Source organism: Pan paniscus, chromosome 2, assembly GCF_029289425.2.
Source record: "Pan paniscus chromosome 2, NHGRI_mPanPan1-v2.0_pri, whole genome shotgun sequence".
Lineage (NCBI taxonomy): Eukaryota > Metazoa > Chordata > Mammalia > Primates > Hominidae > Pan > Pan paniscus.
Genome location: NC_085926.1, coordinates 195,802,282 through 195,829,170, shown reverse-complemented (window position 1 = coordinate 195,829,170; position 26,889 = coordinate 195,802,282). Strand labels below are relative to the sequence as shown.

The 26,889-nt window shown below is 45.5% G+C and overlaps 2 protein-coding genes and 1 non-coding gene across 31 annotated transcripts in view; 1 reads left to right on the top strand and 2 right to left on the bottom strand.

The window, feature by feature from the left end:
• The window catches only part of IQCG (IQ motif containing G), a 77,898-nt gene extending 62,837 nt beyond the window's left edge, over positions 1–15,061 (top strand). For 6 of the 7 annotated variants that reach the window (XM_055110839.1, XM_055110837.1, XM_008953821.3 and 3 more), the window contains 3 exons: positions 11,114–11,245; positions 12,488–12,589; positions 14,316–15,061. In XM_055110839.1, the coding sequence (XP_054966814.1) occupies positions 11,114–11,245; positions 12,488–12,589; positions 14,316–14,450 (369 nt within the window). In that variant the 3' untranslated portion in view covers positions 14,451–15,061. Of the gene's footprint in view, positions 1–11,113; positions 11,246–12,487; positions 12,590–13,802; positions 13,962–14,315 lie in introns of all 7 variants that reach the window. The other variant, XR_008624985.2, reaches the window with a different exon arrangement.
• Positions 9,244–9,350, bottom strand: LOC112439358 (U6 spliceosomal RNA). The gene has a single exon (XR_003027656.1). It is a non-coding gene; the product is annotated as a U6 spliceosomal RNA (small nuclear RNA).
• Positions 15,062–20,435: 5,374 nt separating the features above from the next.
• Positions 20,436–26,889, bottom strand: part of LRCH3 (leucine rich repeats and calponin homology domain containing 3) — a 107,778-nt gene continuing 101,324 nt past the window's right edge. For 7 of the 23 annotated variants that reach the window (XM_034958032.3, XM_034958035.3, XM_034958033.3 and 4 more), the window contains one exon: positions 20,436–25,739. In XM_034958032.3, coding sequence (XP_034813923.1) covers positions 25,536–25,739 — 204 coding nt within the window. In that variant the 3' untranslated portion in view covers positions 20,436–25,535. The remainder of the gene's footprint in view (positions 25,740–26,889) is intronic. The other 16 variants (XM_034958034.3, XM_034958041.3, XM_034958037.3 and 13 more) reach the window with 3 other exon arrangements.

The window sequence follows — 26,889 nt, the reverse complement described above, 5'->3', positions numbered from 1 at the left end:
GCGAAATCAGCCAGGCTTGTATCCTACCCTTCAGAGTGGCCAGTCCCCCCAGGTCCTGGGCAGGTCCAGAGATGCTGTCTGGGAGCCAAGAGCTGGAGTCAAAAACCTTAGAAGTCTACCTTATGCTCTAAACTCCTGCAGCTAAGCTGGCCTTCAAGCCACAAGACAAAGTCCTTCCTCCTCTTCCATCTGCTTTCCACATGCAGAGGAGCCGCTGCTCATGGCCACTACTACCACAGGCCCATGGAGAGAGAGTGCCGCCAGGCTACTGCTGATGTTCAGCTAAGGCCCAAGGACTCTCCAGTCAGTTTGTGGTGAATGCTGCCAGGCCTGGGACTTACTCTTCAGGGGAGTGGGCTACCCTCTTGCCCAGAACAGGACCAGAAATGCCATCCAAGAGTCAAGGCCTTGGGCCGGGGGCAGTGGCTCATGCCTATAATCCCAGCACTTTGAGAGGCTGAGAGGGGGTGGATCACCTGGGGTCACGAGTTTGAGACCAACCTGGCTAACATGGTGAAACCTGGTCTCTACTAAAAATACAGACATTAGCCGGGCATGGTGGCAAGTGCCTGTAATGCCAGCTACTTGGAGGCTGAGGCAGGAGAATCGCTTGAACCCCAGAGGTGGAGGTTGCAGTGAGCCAAGATCGTGCCACTGCACTCCAGCCTGGGTAACAGAGTGAGACTCCATCTCAAAAAAAAGAGTCAAGGCCTGAACTGGGGACTCCAAGAGCCTCTTGGTACTCTACCCCATTGTAGTTGAGGTGGTACCTAGGGTGTAAGACAGAGTCCCTCTTACTTTTTCCTCTGCTTTTCTCAAGCAGGAGTCTCTCACCATAGCCACTACCATGTCTTCGAAGGCAGCACATCTCAGAGTCTCACCCAAGGCCCATGGTGTACCCCTGTGGACCCCTGCTGGTTATTCAGGGCCCGGGGGCTCTTTCGTCAGTAGATGATGAATCCTGCCAGGACTGGGCCCTCCCCTACAAGGCAGTGGGTTCCCTTCTGGCCCAAGGTGTGTCTAGGAAGGCCACCCAGGAGCTAAGGCCTGGAGTGGGGGCCTCATGACTCTGCCCAGAGCCCTATTCTGCTGTGGCTGAGCTGGTATCCTCTGCCCAGTGCCCTATTCTACTGCGGCTGAGCTGGTATCCTCTGCCCAGAGCCTTGTTCTGCTGTGGCTGAGCTGGTATCCTCTGCCCAGTGCCCTATTCTACTGTGGCTGAGCTGGTGTCCCCTGCCCAGAGCCTTGTTCTGCTGTGGCTGAGCTGGTGTCCTCTGCCCAGTGCCCTATTCTACTGTGGCTGAGCTGGTATCTTCTGCCGAGTGCCCTGTTCTGCTGTGGCTGAGCTGGTATCCTCTGCCCAGTGCCCTATTCTACTGTGGCTGAGCTGGTGTCCCCTGCCCAGAGCCTTGTTCTGCTGTGGCTGAGCTGGTGTCCTCTGCCCAGTGCCCTATTCTACTGTGGCTGAGCTGGTATCTTCTGCCGAGTGCCCTGTTCTGCTGTGGCTGAGCTGGTATCCTCTGCCCAGTGCCCTATTCTACTGTGGCTGAGCTGGTGTCCCCTGCCCAGAGCCTTGTTCTGCTGTGGCTGAGCTGGTGTCCTCTGCCCAGTGCCCTATTCTACTGTGGCTGAGCTGGTATCTTCTGCCGAGTGCCCTGTTCTGCTGTGGCTGAGCTGGTATCCTCTGCCCAGTGCCCTATTCTACTGTGGCTGAGCTGGTGTCCTCTGCCCAGAGCCTTGTTCTTCTGTGGCTGAGCTGGTGTCCTCTGCCCAGTGCCCTATTCTACTGTGGCTGAGCTGGTGTCCTCTGCCCAGTGCTCTATTCTACTGTGGCTGAGCTGGTATCCTCTGCCCAGTGCCTTGTTCTGCTGTGGCTGAGCTGGTGTCCTCTGCCCAGTGCTCTATTCTGTGGCTGAGCTGGTATCCAAGATGCAAGACAAAGTCCTCTGTACTCTTCCCTCTCCTCAAACAGAAGAAGGGGAAATCTCTTTTAGAGGCTGCACTGCCTGAGGTTGGGGGATGGGTGACACAAGCACTCCCTTAACCACCACGGCTGGTGTCTCACTAGGTCCAAGTCCCCCAAGTCCACAGGCACCAGGACCAGGGCTTGCATAAGGGTTGTAGAGGGTTGTAGTCCTCCTGGCCTAGACCGCCTTTCAGGTGTATTGAGGACCCCAGAGCGGCGTAGCCCGAGATGCTGAGGCTTGCTGGGACTCGGGTCCCACCGCTGGGCTGGGTGGTTCTCCTCTGGCTGGGGCTGGTCTCAGTGCTCCCTCCATGGGTGGGCGTCACCCGAGTTCAACCCGGTTTTGCTTTTTCCACTGTGACAGCAGCACTGAGTTCAATGCACATCTCAGGTGCCGCGCCCGCCCTCCCTCAGATCCTACCCGTGCCGTGTGGCTGCTGCCAGGGGGTGGAGAGTGTCGTCAGCAATTCAAAGCCGTCTTTCCTACCCTCTTCAGTGCCTCTTTCAGCAAAACGAAGTTAAAACCAGGTACTGCGATTGCTTACCTGATTTTTGGTTCTTATGAAGGTGCTTTTTGTACAGATAGTTGTCAAATTTAGTGTTTCTGGGTGGTGGGGGGAACTATCAGTGGAGGCTTCTATTTCGCCCTCTCACTCTGCACAGCCTCTGCTGCATTTTCTTTCTACTGATTTTCATTTTTCTTTTTTTCCTTTTGATATCTTATCTCTCCCTTATTTTGTGTTGTCTTGTGGCATTCTTGGGTAAACACAAGATCAATACCATGGATTTTTTAAATTTTTCTTTGAGACAGGGGTTCTCACTGTGTTGCCCAGGCTGGTCTTGAACTCCTGGGCTCAAGCAATCCTCCCACCTCAGCCTCCAAGGAGCTGGGATTCTAGGTACCTGCCGCCACAGCCAGCCTAGACTTTTACTTTGTGTTTATATATTCCACAAGTGAGATTAACCTGTAGGTGTATTTTTTGGTGCTGCTTTGTTGTATTGCTGTCAGAGTTATGCTTGGCAGCGTGAATTGGAAGCTTTCCATCTTTTTACGCTCTGAAACATAAAAACACAAAACAAACCAGACTATTACTATGATTTTATTTTTTAGCTAATGCCTTCTTCAGTGAAAACATTATCTATTCCTTGAAGCTTGATAAAATTCAATCATAAACAATTTTGTCTGGTTATATTTAATTGGAGCTATTTGGCTACCTTTTCAACTGTAAAAAAAGGATTATTGATCTTTTATCTCTTTATGAGTCTTTTTTGTAACTTACGTCTCCCTAGAAAATAATCTGTTTCATCTAAACACTGATTTCAAATTTATTAGCATAAAGGTATACTGTAATTTTTTTTACAATTTTAAAAAGTCCTTTATTTCTGTAGTAATGAAATCATTTTCATTAACTTTTTAAAAAGATGTGTCTTCTTTCCTTTTTTCCTACTGAAACTTGTTGAAGGTTTGACCATTTTATTGATCTTTACAAAAACACCATCTGATACGGTTTGGTTCTGTGTCCCCACCCAAATCTCACCTTGAATTGTAATAATCCCCACATGTCAAGGGCGAGACCAGGTGGAGATCATTGAATCATGGGTTGGTTTCCCTCATGCTGTTCTCGTGATAGTGAGTGAGTTCTCACAAGATCTGATGGTTTTATAAGGGGCTTCCTCCTTCGCTCGGCACTCGTTCTCTCTCCTGCCATGATTGTAAGTTTCCTGAGGCCTCTCCAGGCATGCTGAACTGTGAGTCAGTTAAAGCTCTTTCCTTTATAAATTACCCAGTCTCCGATATGCCTTTATCAGCAGTATGAGAACAGACTAATACACCATCTTTTGCTTTTCTTGAGCAAATCTGCTTTTTCTCTACCACACTGGTTTTTGTTTTGAGTAATTTTCTTGCACTTTCTTTGAGTTTATGTTGCTAATCTGTCTAGTTTCCTAAATGTTCAATTCATTTATTTTCTACTTTTTTATTTTCTAGTAAATGCATGTAAACCAATATATTTTCTGAGTACTATTTGGCTGTAATTTACAGGATCTGATATATAATGCTTACATTGTCATTCCTTTCCAAATGATTTTTAGTTTATAATTTGTTCTTTCCTTTGTAACTCAAGAATTATTTAAAAGGGTGTTTCTTAAATGTCTGGGTACTTGGAGGAGGTGAGGGAAGAGTGTAGGCTTCCTAGTCCTCACAACAGCCCCGTCACTGGAGGTTCTATTCTTACTGTCTTGCATTGTGGTCTCAGAATGTGAAGTGTAAGATTTATGCTTGGCCGGGCACAGTGGCTCATGCCTGTGATCCCAGCACTTTGGGAGGCCGAGGCGGGTGGATCACGAGGTCAGGAGATCGAGACCATCCTGGCTAACATGGTGAAAGCTCGTCTCTACTAAAAATACAAAAAAAAAAAAAAAAAAAAAAAAATTAGCCGGGCGTGGTGGCAGGTGCCTGTAGTCCCAGCTACTCGGGAGGCTGAGGCAGGAGAATGGCATGAACCCAGGAGGCGGAGCTTGCAGTGAGCAGAGATTGGGCCACTGCACTCCAGCCTGGGTGACAGAGCGAGACTCTGTCTCAAAAAAAAAAAAAAAAAAAAAGGTTTATGCTTGTTGGAATTTGTCAAGCTCTTATTCGGATTTATGGTTATGGTCAGACTATATAAATATTCCATGGGTACTTGAAACAGTGTGCAATCTCTGTTACAGACAACATTTTATAAATGTCTATTAGTCTAGCTGTCAGATTTTTCATTTTGTTACTTATTTTGGCTTACCTGACCTATTAATTTCAGAGACGTGTGATAGTTTCCTAAGATGATTGTGGATCTGTTAATATCTTGTACAGAAATTATTTCTAATAATGTTTGCTTTATATATATTCTAAAATATGTTATTACAACATAAAAGTTCCATCAGCAGCTATCTTGGGCCTGAGGCAAATATAAATAAACAGACCCAAAAAAAGAATATAGCGGTTCATAATTGTAATATCTAGAATTTGTCTTTTATTAGTATAAAATATCCCTTGTCTCTCTTAATTATATTTGGCTTGATTGATTTATATTTTGCCAGATATTAATTGTCAAACCTGCTTTCCTTTTGCTCTGGTTGTTTTATCTCTTTTTGAGTCTTTTTTGTAACTTACGTCTTCCTAGAAGATAATCCATTTCATCTAAACACTGATTTCAAATTTATTAGCATAAAGCTATACTGTATAGTTTTTTTTTACAATTTTAAAAAGTCCTTCATTTCTGTAGTAATGAAATCTTTTTCATTAACTTTTTAAAAAGATGTGTCTTCTTTCCTTTTTTCTTATTGAAACTTATTAAAGGTTTGACCATTTTATTGATCTTTACAAAAACACCATCTGACATGGTTCGGTTCAGTGTCCCCACCAAATCTCACCTTGAATTGCAATAATCCCCACATGTCAAGGGCATGTAGTTCTCTAAGTAGTTCATAGCTGGATTTTTTTTGAAGGGGAAAGAAGTTTTTCTTTCAGAGGGTAGTACAGTGGGCTCAATTTTTATGTCACCCAAATCCATATGTTGAAATCCAAATTCCCAAGGTGATAGAGGGTGAAACTCTAATGAATAAGATTAGTGCCCTTAAAAAAGAGACCTCAGAGAAATCCCTTTCCCATTCCGCCAAGTGAAGTTACAGCACAGAGATGGCAGTCTAGGAAGCAGGCACTCACCAGACACGGGATTTGCCAGTGCCTTCATTTGGGACTTCCCAGCCTCCAGAACTGTGACAAATCAATTTGTTTATGAGCCGCCCAGTCTCCGGCATTCTGTTATAGCAGCTGGAATGGACTAAGACAAAAGGATTTACCCCAGCTTACTTTTATTGTGATTTTTCATTTGTTTGTAATTAATTTTTATACTTTATTTTGTTTCCTTCTTTTCTTGGATTGATAGAATTTTTATTGTTCAATTTTTTGCCAAACTCTAGTTATTTGCATGCCATTCTCATAGTTTTGTAATATCTGTATACCACCTGTTACTTATTTTTTTTTTTTTTTTTTGACGGAGTTTTGCTCTTGTTGCCCAGGCTGGAGTGCAATGGCGCGATCTTGGCTCACCACAACCTCCACCTCCTGGGTTCAAGCATTTCTCCTGCCTCAGCCTCCAGAGTAGCTGGGATTATAGGCATGTGCTGCCACGCCCAGCTAGTTTTTTGTATTTTAGTAGAGACGGGGTTTCTCCATGTTGGTCAGGCTGGTCTCAAACTCCCAACCTCAGGTGATCTGCCCGCCTTGGCCTCCCAAAGTGCTGGCATTACAGGTGTGAGCCACTGCGCCCAGCCTTTTTTTTTTTTTTTAACTTTTCATTTTTTTTCTGACAATGCATCCCAGTTGCAGTAATTACTTATTTTTTTTTTTTTTTTTTTTTTGAGACAGGGTCTTGTTCTGTTGCCCAGGCTGGAGTGCAATGGTGCAATCTCAGTTCACTGCAACCTCCGCATCCTGGGCTCAAGTGATCCTCTTGCCTCAGCTTCCCAAGTAGCTGGAACTACAAATGCATGCTACCGTGCCTGGCTAATTTTCCTATGTTTTGTAGCGATGGGGTTTTGCCATGTTGCCAAGGCTGATCTCAAACTCCTGGACTCAAGTAATCCACCTGCTCGGCCTCCCAAAGTGCTGGCTGGGATTATAGTGTGAGCCACGGCACCCGGTCAATATTTTCTACCTAAATACTCACCAAAACAGATAAATCAATTCATTTTAAATTAAGATTTTTATATCATTACTATAAAAGGAAAAACCAGTATCACCTTCCATAAATAGAAATTAGTATAAATAGGCTGGGCATGGTGCCTCACACTTGTAATCCCAGCAATTTGGGAGGCTAAAGTGGGTGGATCGCTTGGGAGTTTGAGATCAGCCTGGGCAACATAATGAGACCCCATCACTACCAAAAAATACAAGAAAGTAGCCGGACATGGTGTTGCACACCTGTAGTCCCAGCTGCTGAGAAGGCTGAGATGGGAGGATGACTTGAGCCCTGGAGGTGGCGGTTGCAGTGAACTAAGATTGTGCCCTTGTACTCCAGGTGGAGGCTGCAGTGAACTAAGATTGTGCCCTTGTACTCCAGGTGGAGGTTGCAGTGAACTAAGATTGTGCCCTTGTACTCCAGGTGGAGGTTGCAGTGAACTAAGATTGTGCCCTTGTACTTCAGGTGGAGGTTGCAGTGAACTAAGATTGTGCCCTTGTACTCCAGGTGGAGGCTGCAGTGAACTAAGATTGTGCCCTTGTACTCCAGGTGGAGGCTGCAGTGAACTAAGATTGTGCCCTTGTACTTCAGGTGGAGGTTGCAGTGAACTAAGATTGTGCCCTTGTACTCCAGGTGGCGGTTGCAGTGAACTAAGATTGTGCCCTTGTACTCCAGGTGGAGGCTGCAGTGAACTAAGATTGTGCCCTTGTACTTCAGGTGGAGGCTGCAGTGAACTAAGATTGTGCCCTTGTACTCCAGGTGGCGGTTGCAGTGAACTAAGATTGTGCCCTTGTACTTCAGGTGGAGGCTGCAGTGAACTAAGATTGTGCCATTGTACTCCAGGTGGAGGCTGCAGTGAACTAAGATTATGCCCTTGTACTTCAGGTGGAGGTTGCAGTGAACTAAGATTGTGCCCTTGTACTTCAGGTGGAGGCTGCAGTGAACTAAGATTGTGCCCTTGTACTCCAGGTGGCGGTTGCAGTGAACTAAGATTGTGCCCTTGTACTCCAGGTGGAGGCTGCAGTGAACTAAGATTGTGCCCTTGTACTCCAGGTGGAGGCTGCAGTGAACTAAGATTGTGCCCTTGTACTTCAGGTGGAGGCTGCAGTGAACTAAGATTGTGCCCTTGTACTTCAGGTGGAGGTTGCAGTGAACTAAGATTGTGCCCTTGTACTCCAGGTGGCGGTTGCAGTGAACTAAGATTGTGCCCTTGTACTTCAGGTGGAGGTTGCAGTGAACTAAGATTGTGCCCTTGTACTCCAGGTGGAGGCTGCAGTGAACTAAGATTGTGCCCTTGTACTCCAGGTGGCGGTTGCAGTGAACTAAGATTGTGCCCTTGTACTTCAGGTGGAGGTTGCAGTGAACTAAGATTGTGCCCTTGTACTCCAGGTGGCGGTTGCAGTGAACTAAGATTGTGCCCTTGTACTTCAGGTGGAGGTTGCAGTGAACTAAGATTGTGCCCTTGTACTTCAGGTGGATGTTGCAGTGAACTAAGATTGTGCCCTTGTACTTCAGGTGGAGGTTGCAGTGAACTAAGATTGTGCCCTTGTACTCCAGGTGGCGGTTGCAGTGAACTAAGATTGTGCCGTTGTACTTCAGGTGGAGGCTGCAGTGAACTAAGATTGTGCCATTGTACTCCAGGTGGAGGCTGCAGTGAACTAAGATTATGCCCTTGTACTTCAGGTGGAGGTTGCAGTGAACTAAGATTGTGCCCTTGTACTTCAGGTGGAGGCTGCAGTGAACTAAGATTGTGCCCTTGTACTCCAGGTGGCGGTTGCAGTGAACTAAGATTGTGCCCTTGTACTCCAGGTGGAGGTTGCAGTGAACTAAGATTGTGCCATTGTACTCCAGCCTGGATGACAGATCCAGACCTTATCTCAAAGTAAATAAATAAATAAAAAAATGTAAATAGAATTGCAAAAAATACCAAATGATGTTATTACCTTGTAGCCAGATCTTTTTGCCTGTCTGGAGCCTGTTCCCTCTTTGCTTTTTTTGTTTGTTTGTTTTTGTTTTTGTTTTAAGTGTTAACAAGAGGAAGAAAGAGAATATGTAAGAGATGTGACAGCACCAAACTGACATGTTGTTCTAACATAATCAGATTTTTTTTTTTTAAGAGACTGGGTTTCATTCCATTGCCCAGGCTGGAGTGCAGTGGCGTAATCATAGCTCACTGCACCCTCAAATCCTGGGCTGAAGTAATCACCCTGCCTCGGCTCTGAGTAGCTGGGACCACAGGCGCCACCACACCTGGCTAATTTAAAACATTTTTGTAGAGATGGGGTCTCACTATGTTGCTCAGGGTGGCCTCAAACTCCTGGCCTCAAGCAGTCCTCCCACCTCTGCCTTCCAAACTGCTGGGATTACAGGCACAAGCCACCCCGCTCAGTGTAATCGCAATGATTGACTATAGCCATGTTTTTAAAAAATTCTATGCTATGTGCCACCTAAGGAACTTCTCAATGTTTCACTCTTGAGGTGCATCGTCCCCGAGTCTGAAAGTTACACATTTCTGTTCTTTTAGGGGTAACCTTTAAATTTTTTGTTTCTAGAAAGTACACAAATATGGAATGCTTCACGAATCTGTGTGTCACTCTTGCGCAGGAGCCATGCTAATCATCTCTGTATTGTTCCAATTTTGGTATATATGTTACTGAAGTGAGCACAACTCTTAAAATGTTAACATATATTTTTATACTTTTAAAATTTCTCTGTCGAGAGTTAGTCAATGTTTATACCTTCTTTTGCCTTTATTAAGGCAAAGAGACTTCACTAACCTCTTCTCTCTCTCTTCATCCCATGTTGAAGTCATTCACTTTATATGTAAATATATATAGTGATAATATATATGCAGATATTATGTATATATATGCGCATTGTGGGTGGACTTCACAAGGATTATTTCAGCATCACAACAACCCTCTGAGGTTTGTACTATGACTGTAATAGTAATACTGTATTATTGGCTAGGTATAGAATTTTATATATGAGGGAACCAGAAGCTTAGAGAATTTAAGTAAACTTTCTTTCAGTGCCAGAGTTGTGCTCTTTCAACTAGACTATCCTGCCTACTTTGGGATTTTAATTCTGAATTATGATTTATGATTAAAAACTATCACATAGCTTAAATACATGTTTTACTGGTTCTCTTCCATTTCTTAATATATCTCTTTCATTTTATTTTGCTACAGAAGTACATCCTCGAATAACTCTCTCAGAAATATTGAGTATAGTCTTTCTTTCCTTTACATTTGAATGCTGGGTTGGCTATGTGTAGAATCTTTGATTCACATTCATTTGCTTTTCTTTCTTTTTCTTTTTTTTTGAGACGGAGTCTCACTCTGTCACCCAGGCTAGAGTGCAGTGGCGCAATCTTGGCTCACCGCAACCTCTGTCTCCTGGGTTCAAGAGATTCTCCTGCCTCAGCCTCCCGAGTAGCTGGGATTACAGGTACCTGCTACCATGCCTGGTTTTTTTTTTTTTTTTTTTTTTTTTTTTTTGTAGTTTTAGTAGAGGCAGAGTTTCACCGTGTTAGCCAGGATGGTCTCGATCTCCTGACTCTGTGATCTGCCCACCTCGGCCTCCCAAAGTGCTGGGATTCCAGACGTGAGCCACTGCGCCCGGCCCTACATTCATTTTCTTTTAGAATTTTGAATACATTGTATCCTTCTTGACTAGGATTTAGTGCTGTCAATCAAAGAGAGATCCAATGCTATTCCTTATCCTTCAGACTTTTCTACATACCTTTTGTTTCCTCTTCATTGCAACTTCCCTTATCCAGACATCTAGATTACCCTCCTCCCCCTATTTTTTTTTTTTTTTTTTTTTTTTGAGACGGAGTTTCGCTATTATTGCCCAGGCTGGAGTGCAATGGCGCGATCTGGGCTCACCGCAACCTCCGCCTCCTGGGTTCAAGTGATTCTCCTGCCTCAGCCTCCCTAGTAGCTGGGATTACAGGCATGCGCCACCATGCCCGGCTAATTTTGTATTTTTAGTAGAGACGGGGCTTCTCCACGTTGGTCAGACTGGTCTCGAACTCCTGACCACAGGTGATCCGCCCACCTCAGCCTCCCAAAGTGCTGGGATTACAGGCGTGAGCCACCGCGCCTGGCCCCCTATTTTAAAATTCACTAACATACAAGTAAAATGTGTAAGTACTTAGTGTATAGTTTGATGAACAGTTATGTATACACATTCATGTAACCACCACCTGGATAAAGATACAGAGAACATTTACAGCATCCCAAAGTCCCCCTCACCCCCATTCCCAATCAGAAATCCAACTCTCCACCCAGGTAAGTAACTACTGTTCTGCCTTCTCTCATTATGGAATGTTCTGCTTATTCTTGAAACTTGTATAAGTGGAATCATACAGTATACAGCGTTTTGTGTCTGCTGAATGCCATGTTTTCATGTTCTTTCCAAATAGAAACTTGAGGAGAGGCTGGAGTTCTGGATGGAGAAATATGATAAGGACACAGAAATGAAACAGAATGAACTAAATGCTCTCAAAGCCGCAAAGGCCAGTGACTTAGCACACCTTCAAGACCTGGCAAAGATGGTAAGGAAGGAATTAGGGCGCTCACTGAGGACAGAGTGAAAGGAATTAGGGTGCTCACTGAGGAGGGAGTGGAAGGAATTAGGGCACTCACTGAGGAGGGAGTGGAAGGAACTAGGGTGCTCACTGAGGAGGGAGTGGAAGGAATTAGGGCGCTCACTGAGGGAGTGGAAGGAATTAGGGCACTCACTGAGGAGGGAGTGGAAGGAATCAGGGCGCTCACTGAGGAGGGAGTGGAAGGAATCAGGGTGCTCACTGAGGAGGGAGTGGAAGGAATCAGGGTGCTCACCGAGGAAGGAGTGGCAAATAAGCCACAGTAGCTGGGTATTGCTATTTGGGGTCAAAAGCAGAGGTGCGCTTATAAACCACCAGGATTCTTTTTAGATGCTGCTGCTGCTGACGGGGACAGCTGCAGTAGCTAACTTACGTAGTGCCTACTCTGTCCAAGGTGCTACCCACACAGCCCCTTGAGACAGATACTGTGATTATTCTTAGTTTACGACCTCTGGAGAGAGTCAGTGATGATTTCTAACAAGCTTGTGATTATGGTTTCATTATGGAATAAATGCAGAACTTCCTAAATTTCTTTCAAAAGTCAGCTACTGCTGGGCATGGTGGCTAACGCCTATAATCCCAGCACTTTGGGAGGCCGAGGCGAGCAGATCACTAGAGATCAGGAGTTTGAGACCAGCCTGGGTAACATGGCAAAACCCTATCTCTACTAAAAATACAAAAATTAGCCATGCATGGTGGCACGCGGCTGTAATTCCAGCTATTCAGGAGGCTGAGGCACAAGAATCACTTGAACCCAGGAGGCAGAGGTTGCAGTGAGCCAACACTGCGCCACTGCACTCCAGCCTGGGTGACAGACAGAGTGAGACTCTGTCTCAAAACAAACAAACAAACAAAAAAGACAGCTGACTATTTGTGTATGTACATTCTCCCAAAGTTTAAAAAACAATCCATATTATTTTGAGATCATTGATCACACATTAATTCATATTTCATTTTTTATAAAAGATAGAATTTAAATTTGAATTATTAAAACTGAAAAAGTTTTGGGAACAATTATAAAGTTAATATGTGAATATTTACCATCTAGGAATCTATTACATTTTTTTCTTTGGTTTATCTTTAGATTGAGCATGTTTTATTTTGAAATTTTATATTAAAAGTGCAGGGCTGGCTGGGCTACAGCTTAGCCAAGAGAGTACTATAACAAATGATGAATGTCTATCTTTGCAGATAAGAGAGTATGAACAGGTCATCATTGAAGATCGTATAGAAAAGGAGAGGAGCAAGAAGAAGGTAGAACAGGATCTCTTGGAATTAAAGAGCGTTATAAAGGTAAAGAACCATAATCAGTATCTCGCCACAGCTGGCTTAACACTGAGGAACACAAAAGCATTTCCCATTCATTATCAAACACATCTCAGTATATCAAGGAACTGCAGATCTGAGAAGAAGCATGGACTTTTGTTATTATTAGAATTTGCCAACAGTCCATGGTGCAGGGAGACAGTTAACATAGAAAAGGACGTGCCCCCAGCTCTTCATCTGGGGAAAAAGAGGTGGTTAGCAGCGGAAGCAAAACCTAGGCCAAGAGACGAAATATAAGATTACTATGTCTAACCAAAACCAGCTCTTGACAGAATGATTCTTTTTAATATCCTCCTACTTCTTAAAATCCTGCTTATACATCAGCCCAGACTATCTGCTGGGTTCTGATACAAGCTGCTTAGGTGGGAAGGATAAGCAGCAAGTTAGAAAAAAATAGAGATATTTTAGTTTTATGTGAACTTGTGTGTCTCAGTGATGATGAAACTGGCAGGTCACAGATCACGTGAAATACTCGCAAGCAAAAACTGAAAGCTGGACGGCACCTGTCTGGAGCTGGCCCTTCTCTCTGAAGGTCGAGGCCCTAGTGGGTACACTGTAGTTTGGGTTGTATATTAGGGTGATCTAAAATAGTTAAGTTTTATACCACATTCTGGACCAGGTATCCAGACCCAAAGTTGGGCTTCCCATAAGGAGTCAGATGTGTAAGTAGCAAGTATTTATCAAGTTTCAATGGTGTTTCCCCATAAAACTTGTCAGTATTCCTGAATTTACAACAAACATGTTAAGAACGAGCTGAAGAGCACGTTTGCTTTCTTTTCACTAGCGGATTTGCTTCCAGTCTTTAGGGTTTAGTCTGACTTTAAAGCAGTAGAGACCGTATTGAGAACAACTGTTATCTAAAAACCAAGATATTCAAGAAAGCTAACTAAATCTTTTTTAAAAGTACTAGGACAACTGATCTTTTAAGCAATCACTAAATATATGAAATGCACAAGCAAGCCTATAAAAGTCATCTAGACTTATCTGTGCTTTTTTTTTTTTTTGAGACAGCATCTCACTTTGTCACTCAGGCTGGAGTGCAGTGGCGCAATCTCTGCTCACTGCAACCTCTGCTTCCCAGGCTCAAGAGATCCTCCCGCCTCAGCCTCCCAAACAGCTGGGACTATAGGCACAAGCCACCAGGCCTGACTAATTTTTTTTCTTTTTTGTATTTTTGTAGAGACAGGGTCTTGCCATGTTGCCCAGGCTGGTCTCAAACCCTTGAGCTCAAAGTGATCTGCCCACCTCAGCCTCCCAAAGTGCTGGGACTACAGGCACGAGCCACCGCACCTGGCATTATCTGTGCATTTTTGGCTGAGTGCTTTTGCCCTTGGCCCAGGTAACTAACATTCTTTTTGGTTCAAATAGCTGTTAAGTATGGGGAACCTGGACTTTCTTCAAGGAAAGCAGTATAAGAAGTCAGATTTCTAAGGGTGAAGAAAAAATAGGCCAAATCAGGTTCCTTTTCTTTATTTTTACTTGAGAACTTCACTCTTGAGTCCATGGCTTAAGCTCTGGGTCCTGCAGGACAGGAGAGCATCGCTGAAGTGATTACGTGCCTGGCTACTTCCATGTCCTGGAGAGAGACTGTTTGTCAGACAGAAGTTACTTTATTCAACAGTCCCTTTATGTGGAAAGAATGCAGCTTGTCAGGCATAGCATACGTCATACTCACTCCCCTTTTCTCTTCCAGCTCCAGGCCTGGTGGCGAGGCACTATGATACGGAGAGAAATTGGTGGTTTCAAGATGCCTAAAGACAAAGTTGATAGCAAGGATTCAAAAGGCAAAGGTAAAGGCAAGGATAAGAGGAGAGGCAAGAAGAAGTGACCAAGTTCTCTTCTGTGTTTTCTGCTGGTATTCTGGAGGTGGGAAGGACTTGGAGAGAGTTAAGAAACACCTGGTACCTCAAAGATGACTCATCTACAGGTTGTTTCCTATTGAGACTTTCCCAGGGAAGCCTGATTTCACTTTGCCTGTTAATTTCACTCTGCCTGTTAATTTCACTGGGGCTGTTAATTTCACTCCGCCTGATAATTTCACTGGGCCTGTTAATTTCACTCTGCCTGATAATTTCACTTGGCCTGTTAATTTCACTCTGCCTGTTAGGTGGGTTTTCAAACCCTGATTTAGGATTACACCATTGACTTAGGGCTTCCTCATACCTTGCTGGGAAGAAGTTTCTAGTAGTCCTGTGAAGATTCATTCTTCTTGCTCTTTCTCAGCAGAACAAAGGAGTTCACTGGCTTAGCTACAGTGACGCATTGAAACTTGAGTAATTCCTGTAATGTCAGATTTTGATTTTACCCAATTTGTCTGTAGTGAAAAAACTCTTATGAGCAAAAGTATTCAGGAGGAATTACAATATGATGTTATTAGCTGTCCAGCATAATATATACACAGCAAAGTTTTAATAAATGTTGGTTCCTGCCTGCCTTTTAGATTTATCGTCACTTTGGTGTTTTTATTCAGGTGAAAATGGCATGGAATACATATCCAGTTGTAAGCTGCTTCAGCAACTTTTCTAGGAAACAGGGATACAAATTATAAATACAAGCTAGAAATAGGATGTTAGGATATACAACTTTACAAACTATAAAGATGGGGACACAGGTTCTCTGGAAGGCTAGTTTGGAGATATTTTTGACAAGTCAAACACTAGAGCCACCAATCCCCACTTTATGGAGTGTTAAGATGAAAAGAAATCAGGTGTGTGAAAATATCTAACTTGTGCCTGGCAAATAGGAAAGCTGTCACTCTCCCTCGTCTCCTAGAAAAAAAATGCACCCACCAGATCATGCTTGCCTTGATGAGTCAAAACAATGCCTTGGGATGCTAAAGGTTTCCAAGAGCAAAGTTGTCCTAATGTGTCACATACATTTCATGAATTAAGCCTTCTATCTAACTCCAAATAAAGCTCAGTCTTGATATCTGTACTTCCTTAAAAAATGAATTTGATCTCAAAAGTTTGTCCCGAAGCCCCCATTTCCACTGACATTCCCTCTGGAAATGAGATGCTCTTTCCTTGATTCACCTTTGCCAAGGGAACCACACCTCAGGTATGAACACGCTCCAATCAGCTTTTATTACACGCCACTGAAGTGTTGGCTTTTATTTGAATGTCAATGTGTAAAGTGGCGTACAGGCAATTTAAAATAACATACATGATACTGACATATTTATACTTAGAACTTATGCAATATATTTACAGACAAAAATACAGGACAATGTTTTGCAAAATCTTTCACTAATTACATGTTTACAACATTTTCAGAAATAAAATGAAATTTGCTGTAAACCATCTCAACTGCACTGTGTATATAGAAAGGCTTCTAAATATCCATGTTTTCATTTCTATAACCATTTAAGCGCTTAGTTTTTACGAATTCATCAAACTCATTAGCATAGTCACACATCATTAGTCACTGCTGAGCTGTAGAAAGTAAGAGAAATCGCAAACTCCTTGATTAGCTGTATTTTAAAAAGCTCTTCAGAAAAGTGATCTACTACTATGCTCTGTGTTCTAGCAGAATACAAAGGCCCCTCTTTCCATGGGTCGTTTCCAGACCTGGCTATTACAAGAGAACACTGGAGTGCTAAACACAGATTATGAGTCTGAAATACTGGGAAACTGCTGACAGAAAATCTCTGTAGGTGGCTCTCAACCCGACACTGTCAGTGATGGGAAGGGCTCTACTGGGGGGGCTCTCAGCTGCAAACACTGTCAGTGATGGGAAGGGCTCTGTTAGGGGGGCTCTCAGCCCCAGACACTGTCAGTGATGGGAAGGGCTCTGCTGGGAGGCTCTCAGCCCCCAACACTGTCAGTGATGGGAAGGGTTCTGCTGGGAGGCTCTCAGCCCCCAGACACTGTCAGTGATGGGAGGGCTCTGCTGGGGGGCTCTCAGCCACTGACACTGTTCAGTGATGGGAGGGCTCTGCTGGGGGGCTCTCAGCCCCAGACACTGTCAGTGATGGGGAGGGCTCTGCTGGGGGGCTCTCAACCCGACACTGTCAGTGATGGGAAGGGCTCTGCTACGGGGGCTCTCAGCCCCGGACACTGTCAGTGATGGGAAGGGCTCTGCTGGGGGGGCTCTCAGCCGCCAACACTGTTCAGTGATGGGAAGGGCTCTGCTGAGGGAGCTCTCAGCTGCCGACACACTGTCAGTGATGGGAAGGGCTCTGCTGGGGGGCTCTCAGCCCCAGACACTGTCAGTGATGGGAAGGGCTCTGCTGGGAGGCTCTCAGCCCCCAACACTGTCAGTGATGGGAAGGGTTCTGCTGGGGGGCTCTCAGCCACTGACTCTGTTCAGTGATGGGAGGGCTCTGCTGGGGGGCTCTCAGCCCCAGACACTGTCAGTGATGGGAGGGGCTCTCAACCCGACACTGTCAGTGATGGGAAGGGCTCTGCTACGGGGGCTGTCAGCCCCGGACACTGTCAGTGATGGGAAGGGCTCTGCTGGGGGGCTCTCAACCCGACACTGTCAGTGATGGGAAGGGCTCTGCTACGGGGGCTCTCAGCCCCGGACACTGTCAGTGATGGGAAGGGCTCTGCTGGGGGGGGCTCTCAGCCGCCAACACTGTTCAGTGATGGGAAGGGCTCTGCTGAGGGAGCTCTCAGCTGCCGACACACTGTCAGTGATGGGAAGGGCTCTGCTGGGAGGCTCTCAGCCCCCAACACTGTCAGTGATTGGAAGGGTTCTGCTGGGGGGCTCTCAGCCACTGACACTGTTCAGTGATGGGAGGGCTCTGCTGGGGGGCTCTCAGCCCCAGACACTGTCAGTGATGGGAAGGGCTCTGCTGGGGGGCTCTCAGCCCCAGACACTGTCAGTGATGGGAGGGCTCTGCTGGGGGGCTCTCAGCCACTGACACTGTTCAGTGATGGGAGGGCTCTGCTGGGGGGCTCTCAGCCCCAGACACTGTCAGTGATGGGAGGGCTCTGCTGGGGGGCTCTCAGCCACTGACACTGTTCAGTGATGGGAGGGCTCTGCTGGGGGGCTCTCAGCCCCAGACACTGTCAGTGATGGGAAGGGCTCTGCTGGGGGGCTCTCAGCCCCGGACACTGTCAGTGATGGGAAGGGCTCTGCTGGGGGGGCTCTCAGCCGCCAACACTGTTCAGTGATGGGAAGGGCTCTGCTGAGGGAGCTCTCAGCTGCCGACACACTGTCAGTGATGGGAAGGGCTCTGCTGGGGGGCTCTCAGCCCCAGACACTGTCAGTGATGGGAAGGGCTCTGCTGGGAGGCTCTCAGCCCCCAACACTGTCAGTGATGGGAAGGGTTCTGCTGGGGGGCTCTCAGCCACTGACTCTGTTCAGTGATGGGAGGGCTCTGCTGGGGGGCTCTCAGCCCCAGACACTGTCAGTGATGGGAGGGGCTCTCAACCCGACACTGTCAGTGATGGGAAGGGCTCTGCTACGGGGGCTCTCAGCCCCGGACACTGTCAGTGATGGGAAGGGCTCTGCTGGGGGGCTCTCAACCCGACACTGTCAGTGATGGGAAGGGCTCTGCTACGGGGGCTCTCAGCCCCGGACACTGTCAGTGATGGGAAGGGCTCTGCTGGGGGGGCTCTCAGCCGCCAACACTGTTCAGTGATGGGAAGGGCTCTGCTGAGGGAGCTCTCAGCTGCCGACACACTGTCAGTGATGGGAAGGGCTCTGCTGGGAGGCTCTCAGCCCCCAACACTGTCAGTGATTGGAAGGGTTCTGCTGGGGGGCTCTCAGCCACTGACACTGTTCAGTGATGGGAGGGCTCTGCTGGGGGGCTCTCAGCCCCAGACACTGTCAGTGATGGGAAGGGCTCTGCTGGGGGGCTCTCAGCCACTGACACTGTTCAGTGATGGGAGGGCTCTGCTGGGGGGCTCTCAACCCGACACTGTCAGTGATGGGAAGGGCTCTGCTACGGGGGCTGTCAGCCCCGGACACTGTCAGTGATGGGAAGGGCTCTGCTGGGGGGGCTCTCAGCCGCCAACACTGTTCAGTGATGGGAAGGGCTCTGCTGAGGGAGCTCTCAGCTGCCGACACACTGTCAGTGATGGGAAGGGCTCTGCTGGGGGGCTCTCAGCTGCCGACACACTGTCAGTGATGGGAAGGGCTCTGCTGGGGGGCTCTCAGCCGCCAACACTGTCAGTGATGGGCTCTGCTGGGGGGCTCTCAGCCCCCGACACTGTCAGTGATGGGAAGGGCTCTGCTGGGGGGCTCTCAACCCCCGACACTGTCAGTGATGGGAAGGGCTCTGTTGGGGGACTCTCAACCCCCGACACTGTCAGTGATGGGAAGGGCTCTGCTGGGGGACTCTCAACCCCCGACACTGTCAGTGATGGGAAGGGCTCTGCTTCAGGTCAGGGGAGCTGTGACAAGGTCATCTTCATCTTACACTGGAGTCAAGCAAAGCTAAATGTTAAACCGAATTGTGCTTTCCAATTTAAAAAAAAAAAGGTACATACAAAATACTGAATACAAAAATTCTCCCAACAAAAGCATCATGATTTGATTTTGCATCTTGACATAAAAAAGAAATTCATACCTTCATACCTCTGCAGAGGGTTTGAAAAAAGAGAAAAAAATTCAAAGTATTTGATATTTTTCCTGCAATTATCAGCCAAAACTGCACATGGTTTTTCCTAACAATTCAAATACAAATCTGATTTAGTTTGATAAAAATACATTAATAAGGTTTCATAATATGTGCAAAATTTGAAATAAGTTGAAATTTCCATTTATCCCTATGGGAAAATTAGTTGCAAATGTTGCAAGTATTGCATTATGTAATGTCTTCTAGAATTATTCCTTGCATAGTATATTTTTGGTTTGGTGGGGGTTTTTTTTTTTTTTTTTTGAGACAGAGTCTCGCTCTGTTGCCCAGGCTGGAGTGCAGTGGCACAATCTCAGCCCACTGCAACCTTCGGCTTCCAGGTTGAAGCGATTCTTGTGCCTCAGCCACCCAAGTAGCTGGGATTACAGGTGCCCACCACCACGCCCAGCTAATTTTTGTATTTTTAGTAGAGACAAGGTTTCACCATGTTGGCCAGGCTGGCTTGCGTATGTTAAAAACAATCCTGTCCTTTGCTGAATTTCATTTCTGGTGGCATATAATTTGGAGACTGTACTGAGGCTTAATGTTGACAAACACAGTTTAAAAATGCACATGGCTAAATTCTAAACAAGTTATATAAGGGTATATAAGAGTTGGTGGGTCTGTTGGGAACTGTAAATATAATGGGGTCTTACATAAAGACATTTTACTTTTGTTCTATAAGATTGGGCATTGAAGTTAGATGTTGTAAGTTATACAATTTATTTTTAGAGATGGGGTCTCACTCTGTTGCCCAGGCTGGAGTGCAGTGGTGCAGCCATGGCTCACTGTAGCCTCAACCTCCCAGGCTCAAGTGATCCTCCCACCCCAGCCTCCTGAGTAGCTGGGAGTACAGGCAGGTGCCACCACACCTGGTTTTTTTTTTTTTTTTTTTTTTAATTTTTGGGAGACAGGGTCTTGCTATGTTGCCCAGGCTGCTCTCAAACTCCTGGGCTCAAGTGATCCTCTTGCCTCGGCCTCCCAAAGTGCTGGGATTATAGGCATGAGCCACCATGCCCAGCCTGTTATACAATTTTAAACCTGGTCAAGTGGTAATGTTCTGATGAATTTGTTTCTCTGCAAGAACAAGGAAGAAAACATTACTTTGACCAGGTATTCAACATGATTTGATCCAAAGCTACTTTTAGATGCTACATTTACCTGATAAAAAGAGGGATAACATTATGCCCAAATGGATGCATTGTAAAGAAAATCCAGAACAGTTAACAACTACAGAAACAAAAGAGATATCTTCCGCTTACTTTATTTACTTGTTTTACAAAGGCAGTGAACACCAAAGGATATCACCAACAACTAAAAGGAGTTCAAAATGCAGGGGAAGGAAAACTAGCTGAAACTTGAGTAAAGGCTCCTGTGCGGTGTGAGCCCTTGGGCCCTTTTCCTCCACCCATCATTGAGTATATAAAGGCGCTTGTGGTGGAGCGAGATGGGGCGCATTTTCTTTTTTTGAGATGGAATTTCGCTTTTGTTGCCCAGGCTGGGGTGCAATGGCACGATCTTGGCTCACCACAACCTCCGCCTCCTGGGTTCAAGCAATTCTCCTGCCTCAGCCTCCCGAGTAGCTGGGATTACAGGCATGCACCACCACGCCCAGCTAATTTTGTATTTTTAGTAGAGACGGGGTTTCTCCATGTTGGTCAGGCTGGTCTCAAACTCCCAACTTCAGGTGATCTGCCCGCCTCAGCCTCCCAAAGTGCTGAGATTACAGGTGTGAGCCACCACACCCAGCTAGGAAGATGCTGTAAGTGCTTTAATTCGGCCACAGAAACTGGCAGTTACCTGAAAGAAATACAAGAAACTAGGCTTTTCCGAGCTAGAAGTGTATGTGCTGTAACTGCAATGTGTCTGCAGGCCCAGATGTCTGAGGAGCAGCAGGAGGGCGGGGAGGGAGGCTCAGTGAGACCAAGTGCGCTATCAGCTTCAGAATTTGGAAACTCTGTATAGAGAGAGGGCTTGTTGTTGATAATGTCTAGATAATGGGATTTGGAACCTGTGTATAGAGGGCTTGTTGTTTATTATAATGTCCAGATAACAGGATGACATAGAACTATCTTCTATGATGGTATGACTGCAGTTGAAGGGAGGCCTAGAATACTGACCTTAAATACAACTGTATCTGTTTCACTGTTTTACTATGCAAAATCTGGGCCAGGCCCGATGGCTCACTCCAGTAATCCCAGCACTTTGGGAGGCTGAGGCGGGAGGATCAGTTGAGCCCAGGAGTTTCAGACCAGCCTGGGCAATACGGCAAGACCCCAACTCTTAAAAAAAATAAGACTATGCAAAACCTAGGCCTTCTATATTATTTTTGTTTTGCCTTTGACAGAACAGTCCAACTCCTCATAATATAGCTTTTGATTTTAAATGTGGGTGAAAAATGCAGGGGGCCATTACCCTCCCCCGCAAACATACAAATATCTAGCTTTGAACAGTGGTTCCACTACATGAAAAACACGTGCAATGGGCCGGGCGCAGTGGCTCACGCCTGTAATCCCAGCACCCTCAGAGGCCGGGCACAGTGGCTCACGCCTGTAATCCCAGCACTCTCGGAGGCCGGGCGCGGGGGCTCACGCCTGTCATCCCAGCACTCTGGGAGGCCAGGCACAGTGGCTCACGCCTGTAATCCCAGCATTTTGGGAGGCCGAGGCAGGTGGATCACTTGAAGTCAGGAGTTTGAGACCAGCCTGGCCAACATGACAAAATCCCATCTCTACTAAAAATACAAGAAAATTAGCCAGGCGTGGTGGCGGGCGCCTGTTGTCCCAGCTACTCGGGAGGCTGAGGCAGGAGAATCGCTTGAGCCCGGGAGGCGGAGGTTGCAGTGAGCTGAGATTATGCCACTGCACTCCAGCCTGGGCGACTGAGCAGAACTCCTTCTCCAACAAAAACAAAAACATGTGCAATGGTTGTTGAAAATGCAGATTCCTAGGCCTTACCCCAGATCTACTGAATGTGAATCTGTATTTTAACAAATACTCCAGGAGAGTCTAATGAACAACCAAGTTTAGAAACCAGCAGACCAGTTGTCTTGAGACCAGGTAAAAACAATGGCACAGCATGCTTGTGCCTAACACAGAAGATGTGCTTTCTGGCACGTGAAACACGCCTGCTCTCCAGGAAAACACAGCCAAGTTAGGTGCTGGGTTTTCAGTAAGAGAAGTTTCATCTGAGAAAACCAATGGTGTCTTCGTAAAAAAATCCAATGGAAATGGAAATAACCTCCCCTAAAATGGAGAAATGAAGCAAAATATTCCTGTTAGGAATCATGGGAACGGTCCCTTCTGAGAACACATAAGAGCTTTGTTTAAGCAGACAGCTGGCAGCAGCAATCACGGTGTCCTGTTCCTTGTTTTGGCCAGGCCAGTGCCCACCGTCCTGGGGATCCTCAAACAGCAGATAACTGGTGCTGCTGTTGCTTGGGTGGGGCAAGTTCCAGGAGAGCCTGGACCGTCACTGCAACCTGGCTCAAACCTTTCTCTTCTAAAATGTGGAGAGGCAAACATAATTGCTCCTGAAAGGGACAACGTAACATGAAAACAAACAAGAAAATCGGATGAATATCATAGAACTGAAAGGAAAAAATAAGCACTTCTCCCCTTCACAATCATCAACTTAGATATGAAAATTAGTACCTGGGAAACTGACCTCAGTGTAAATATGAGTTAGACAGATGGTGTCTGACACTCACTGTCACTTTATTAATACAACTAAAAGTACATACAGATCATTTTCAAAATTGGAAAATTGACAAGTAGCATATATCTATACATACAACAGAGGGAAAACAATACCGCAGGGTGAAAGCAACATCCTTTATCCCTGATGAATAAAAGGTCAATACAGGTCTATAAAATAGGCAGGTGAAAAATAGAAAAACAATTCCACGCTACCAGATGGCTCAAGAGTAAAAGATACTACACTTGAGGGTAAGTTCCCTACCACAAGAATGAAAGATAGTTTGAAAACATAACTCAGCCTACATGAGTTCTACGCTATCTGCATTATAATCCTGACTGTGAAAACCAGGGTTTCCAGACCAGATAGGGCAAGAAACTCAGTGTATCCTGAGCTCTTGAGAAACTTCCCCCTAATTTGAATAATTCATGGAAGGGCCTGTCTGAATTAAAAACCTGAATTACAGAATTAAAAACAGTATTTGAAAATGTAAAGGATTTAATATCCTGGTATTTAACAGCCTGAATTATTCCAGGGAACTACTATGTAAGCTTAGGCAGGAACATGTTGATTACCAACATGTGAGAAGTGTTGACACTGTTTGCTTGAGGAAGTTAAACGCTTCCTTAATGTGTGCATCGTTAATTTGTTAGGTTAACCCTTTCTTGTGAGAGAAAAAGGCAAATCTCAAGAACAGCATTTATCACTAGCTTTCTGTTAAGATTAAATATTCCAAAAGAAAAGAGATTGCTCTTACAAAGAACAGAATATAGAATTCTGGTGCCACTAAAAAAAGATTATATATGTTTGTTAAAACAACTAGTTGGGTTTTTTTTTTTTTTTTTTGCTTTTCATTGAGACGATATTACTAGGAAATTTTATAAAACCAGTTACAATAAAATATATAACAAGTATTTTTGAGGCAGTTATTGGTACTTGTGCTTACTTTTTAATACTTATTTTGATAAAATGAGGTAACTGTAATCTTTTGATCTAAAAAAACTAGCAACTTTGTAGAAATACTTTGAGTGCAACTGCAAGTCTAGATAAATGATATTTAAAATGAACCTGCCCAGTGTTTTGCTGTCGGAAGAGACGTGCTTTCTCCAAGGCTGATTCCCTGATCTCTTCCTCTCAGCAGCGCCCTAGGACCTGCGCAGCCGGTGTTCACACTCAGAAGCCTGTGCTTTCTGGAGCGCCCTCACCTCCCAGCTGGACTAGAGGGAGTGCTGTGTGTTTTCAAGAGAATGTACAATTACAACCCCTAAACCACATGAGAGCCTGTGTGTGTTTTTTAACAGGTGTTTCAACTCTGAGACATCTTAAAAATATAACCCAATTCAACCCAATTCCCCAAAGTCTGAAAGGCACCTACTGACACAGAAAACTGAAGTTTTCATCAACACAGTGTTGAGTGTTTCAGCATTAATAGTGAACAGTCTTTTGACCTGTGAAAATAGCTGTCCCATTTCATATGGAAGAAAACCAAACCAGTGAGCCCCTCAGGCTGAATTCTACACCCGGATGTTATGCTCCTCCCTCAGGCTGAATTCTACAACCGGATATTATGCTCCTCACAATCTCTCTTCACACTTGAGTTCATCCTTTATCCCAATTTTGTTAACAGAGTTTAGAAGGTTCCTGAATATTCAGAAACACCACTTATGAAACTAGAATCTAACCGCAATTATAGTTTCCAGCATTAACGTCTAGCAGCTAAGTGCTACGCATTCTGAAAGAGCTAGACAATATTCACTGCCTTGAGCACAGAACAGGGACTGCTGCCCTAATACTTCTCCTGCTACTGTTTCACTATTAAGAAGGTTTGAATATGTTAGAAATCACATAAATTCCAATTTTAAACAGAATGCTGGGAGTGAACCTCAGTCACACATAACAAACACAATCTGGAAGGTGCCCACCCTGAGAGGCCAGCTCCAGCCCATCTGCTCGTGTGCAGCACATACAGCGTATAGACTGGGCTCAGAAGAGCAGTCTAGGGAATCTGGGTGATCTTCAAACTGAACATTCTGACCAAACTAAAATTATTAAAATTATGGCCAATACCTTTGAAACGTCCAGACCGCAAATGCTTAGATGGACCTGTGCCTACCGACAAAGGGGGGATTCAGGATCTCAGGACACAGTTCAAAGCAGAAATCTAAGTGACCGGGTGCGGCCAAAACCAGAAAAGGCACGACGGTTCTCCTCACGAGCAGCTGCTGCAAAGGTTCAGTCACTCCACAATTTCAACACTTGTGCTGAGGCACGGAAAAACGGCCAGAGGGGAGTTGTATTGTGTGACTTGGAAATAAAGCTCTACATGTCATATTCGAAGTACAAGTTCAGAATTGTATTAGTAAAAATGTTTCCGCATTTATGGTAAGAGAAACAAGGCCACAGGCCAGGAGAATGGACGGATGACCAGAAGAAAAAATGCTGGTCTTTTACTCTTTGTTAGCAATCATAAATGTTTACTAATGTGAGGGGGTGCTCATCTGCAAATATAAAGAAAGGATTTACCTCCTTTATGGGTTAGCTCTTTGAGGGCCAGCAGGGAGAAAAAGCACTTATGTAAATAATTCTGCATGAGAAACAAACCTCCTTTACCAAGCACAGGAATGAGGCAGAAAGTCACCGGAGTGCAATCTTTCAGCGAGCGGGGAAGAGCCAGTAATAAAGCACACAGAGAGTTAACATCACAGTACAGTAAAATGCCACAAAACCCAGAAGCTGCAGAGAGAGACAGACAAAACTGGATTCTTCTGAGTGTGCCCCAAGAGAAAGGAGCGTTTCAACAGTTCTTTTAACGCTGAGGTTTAGCTGAAGGATGTCGGAAGGGGAACAAAGATTGTCCTGTCCAAAGTGTAAGCAGGAAAGGAAAACAGAAAAACAAAGTCAGTGGATCAGAAATGCAGATTTGAGTATAGAATTCATATGATCATCTCAGTCATATTCACATATACACATCCTGTAACATTTTTACATTGAGGAACAAAAATAAAACGCTGAAAACCCAAACTACAAAGAATCTTCTCCATGCTGAGCCTGATCTTACTACTAAATAGCAGAATAAAATTCGTTTGTTGGTGACTGGTCTGAACATTAAGAATACAATACACAGGCCGGGCGCGGTGGCTCACGCCTGTAATCCCAGCACTTTGGGAGGTCGAGGTGGGCGGATCACGAGGTCAGGAGATCGAGACCATCCTGGCCAACATGGTGAAACCCTGTCTCTACTAAAAATACAAAAAGTTAGCCGGGCGTGGTGGCGGGCACCTGTAGTCCCAGCTACTCGGGAGGCTGAGGCAGGAGAATGGCGTGAACCCAGGAGGCGGAGCTTGCAGTGAGCCAAGATCGCGCCACTGCACTCCAGCCTGGGTGACAGAGAGAGACTCCGTCTCAAAAAAAAAAAAAAAAAAAATACAATACACAGAAGTGGATGTTGGTTTAGGGTCGTATGAGGCCTGAAAGTAGTGAGGTGTGTGTGAAGCAACCTCTTTCCTGACTCATTCTCTATTAAAAAAAAAAAAAAATGTAGGTCAGAAAGCAAGGACGAAAACTGCAGAGGCTGAGGAGACGGACGTTTTTGGAGAAAGCCATGTACATCAAAAAGGTTCAAAGACTGAGGAAAGCCTCATGATCCGGGGGTAATTTACTACCCAGAAGCCAAATACATTCAATGACTTGGCATTCCTCTAAAAATCAGGGGGTGTCTGTTTTATTTTTTATTTTTTTTTGAGATGGAGTCTCGCTGATCTCCGCTCACTGCAAGCTCCGCCTCCCGGGTTCACGCCATTCTCCTGCCTCAGCCTCCCGAGTAGCTGCGACTACAGGTGCCCGCCACCACGCCCAGCTAACTTTTTGTATTTTTAGTAGAGACGGGGTTTCACCGTGTTAGCCAGGCTGGTCTCGATCTCCTGACCTCGTGATCCGCCCGCCTCGGCCTCCCAGAGTGCTGGGGTTACAGGCCTGAGCCACCGCGCCTGGCCAGGGGGTGTCTGTT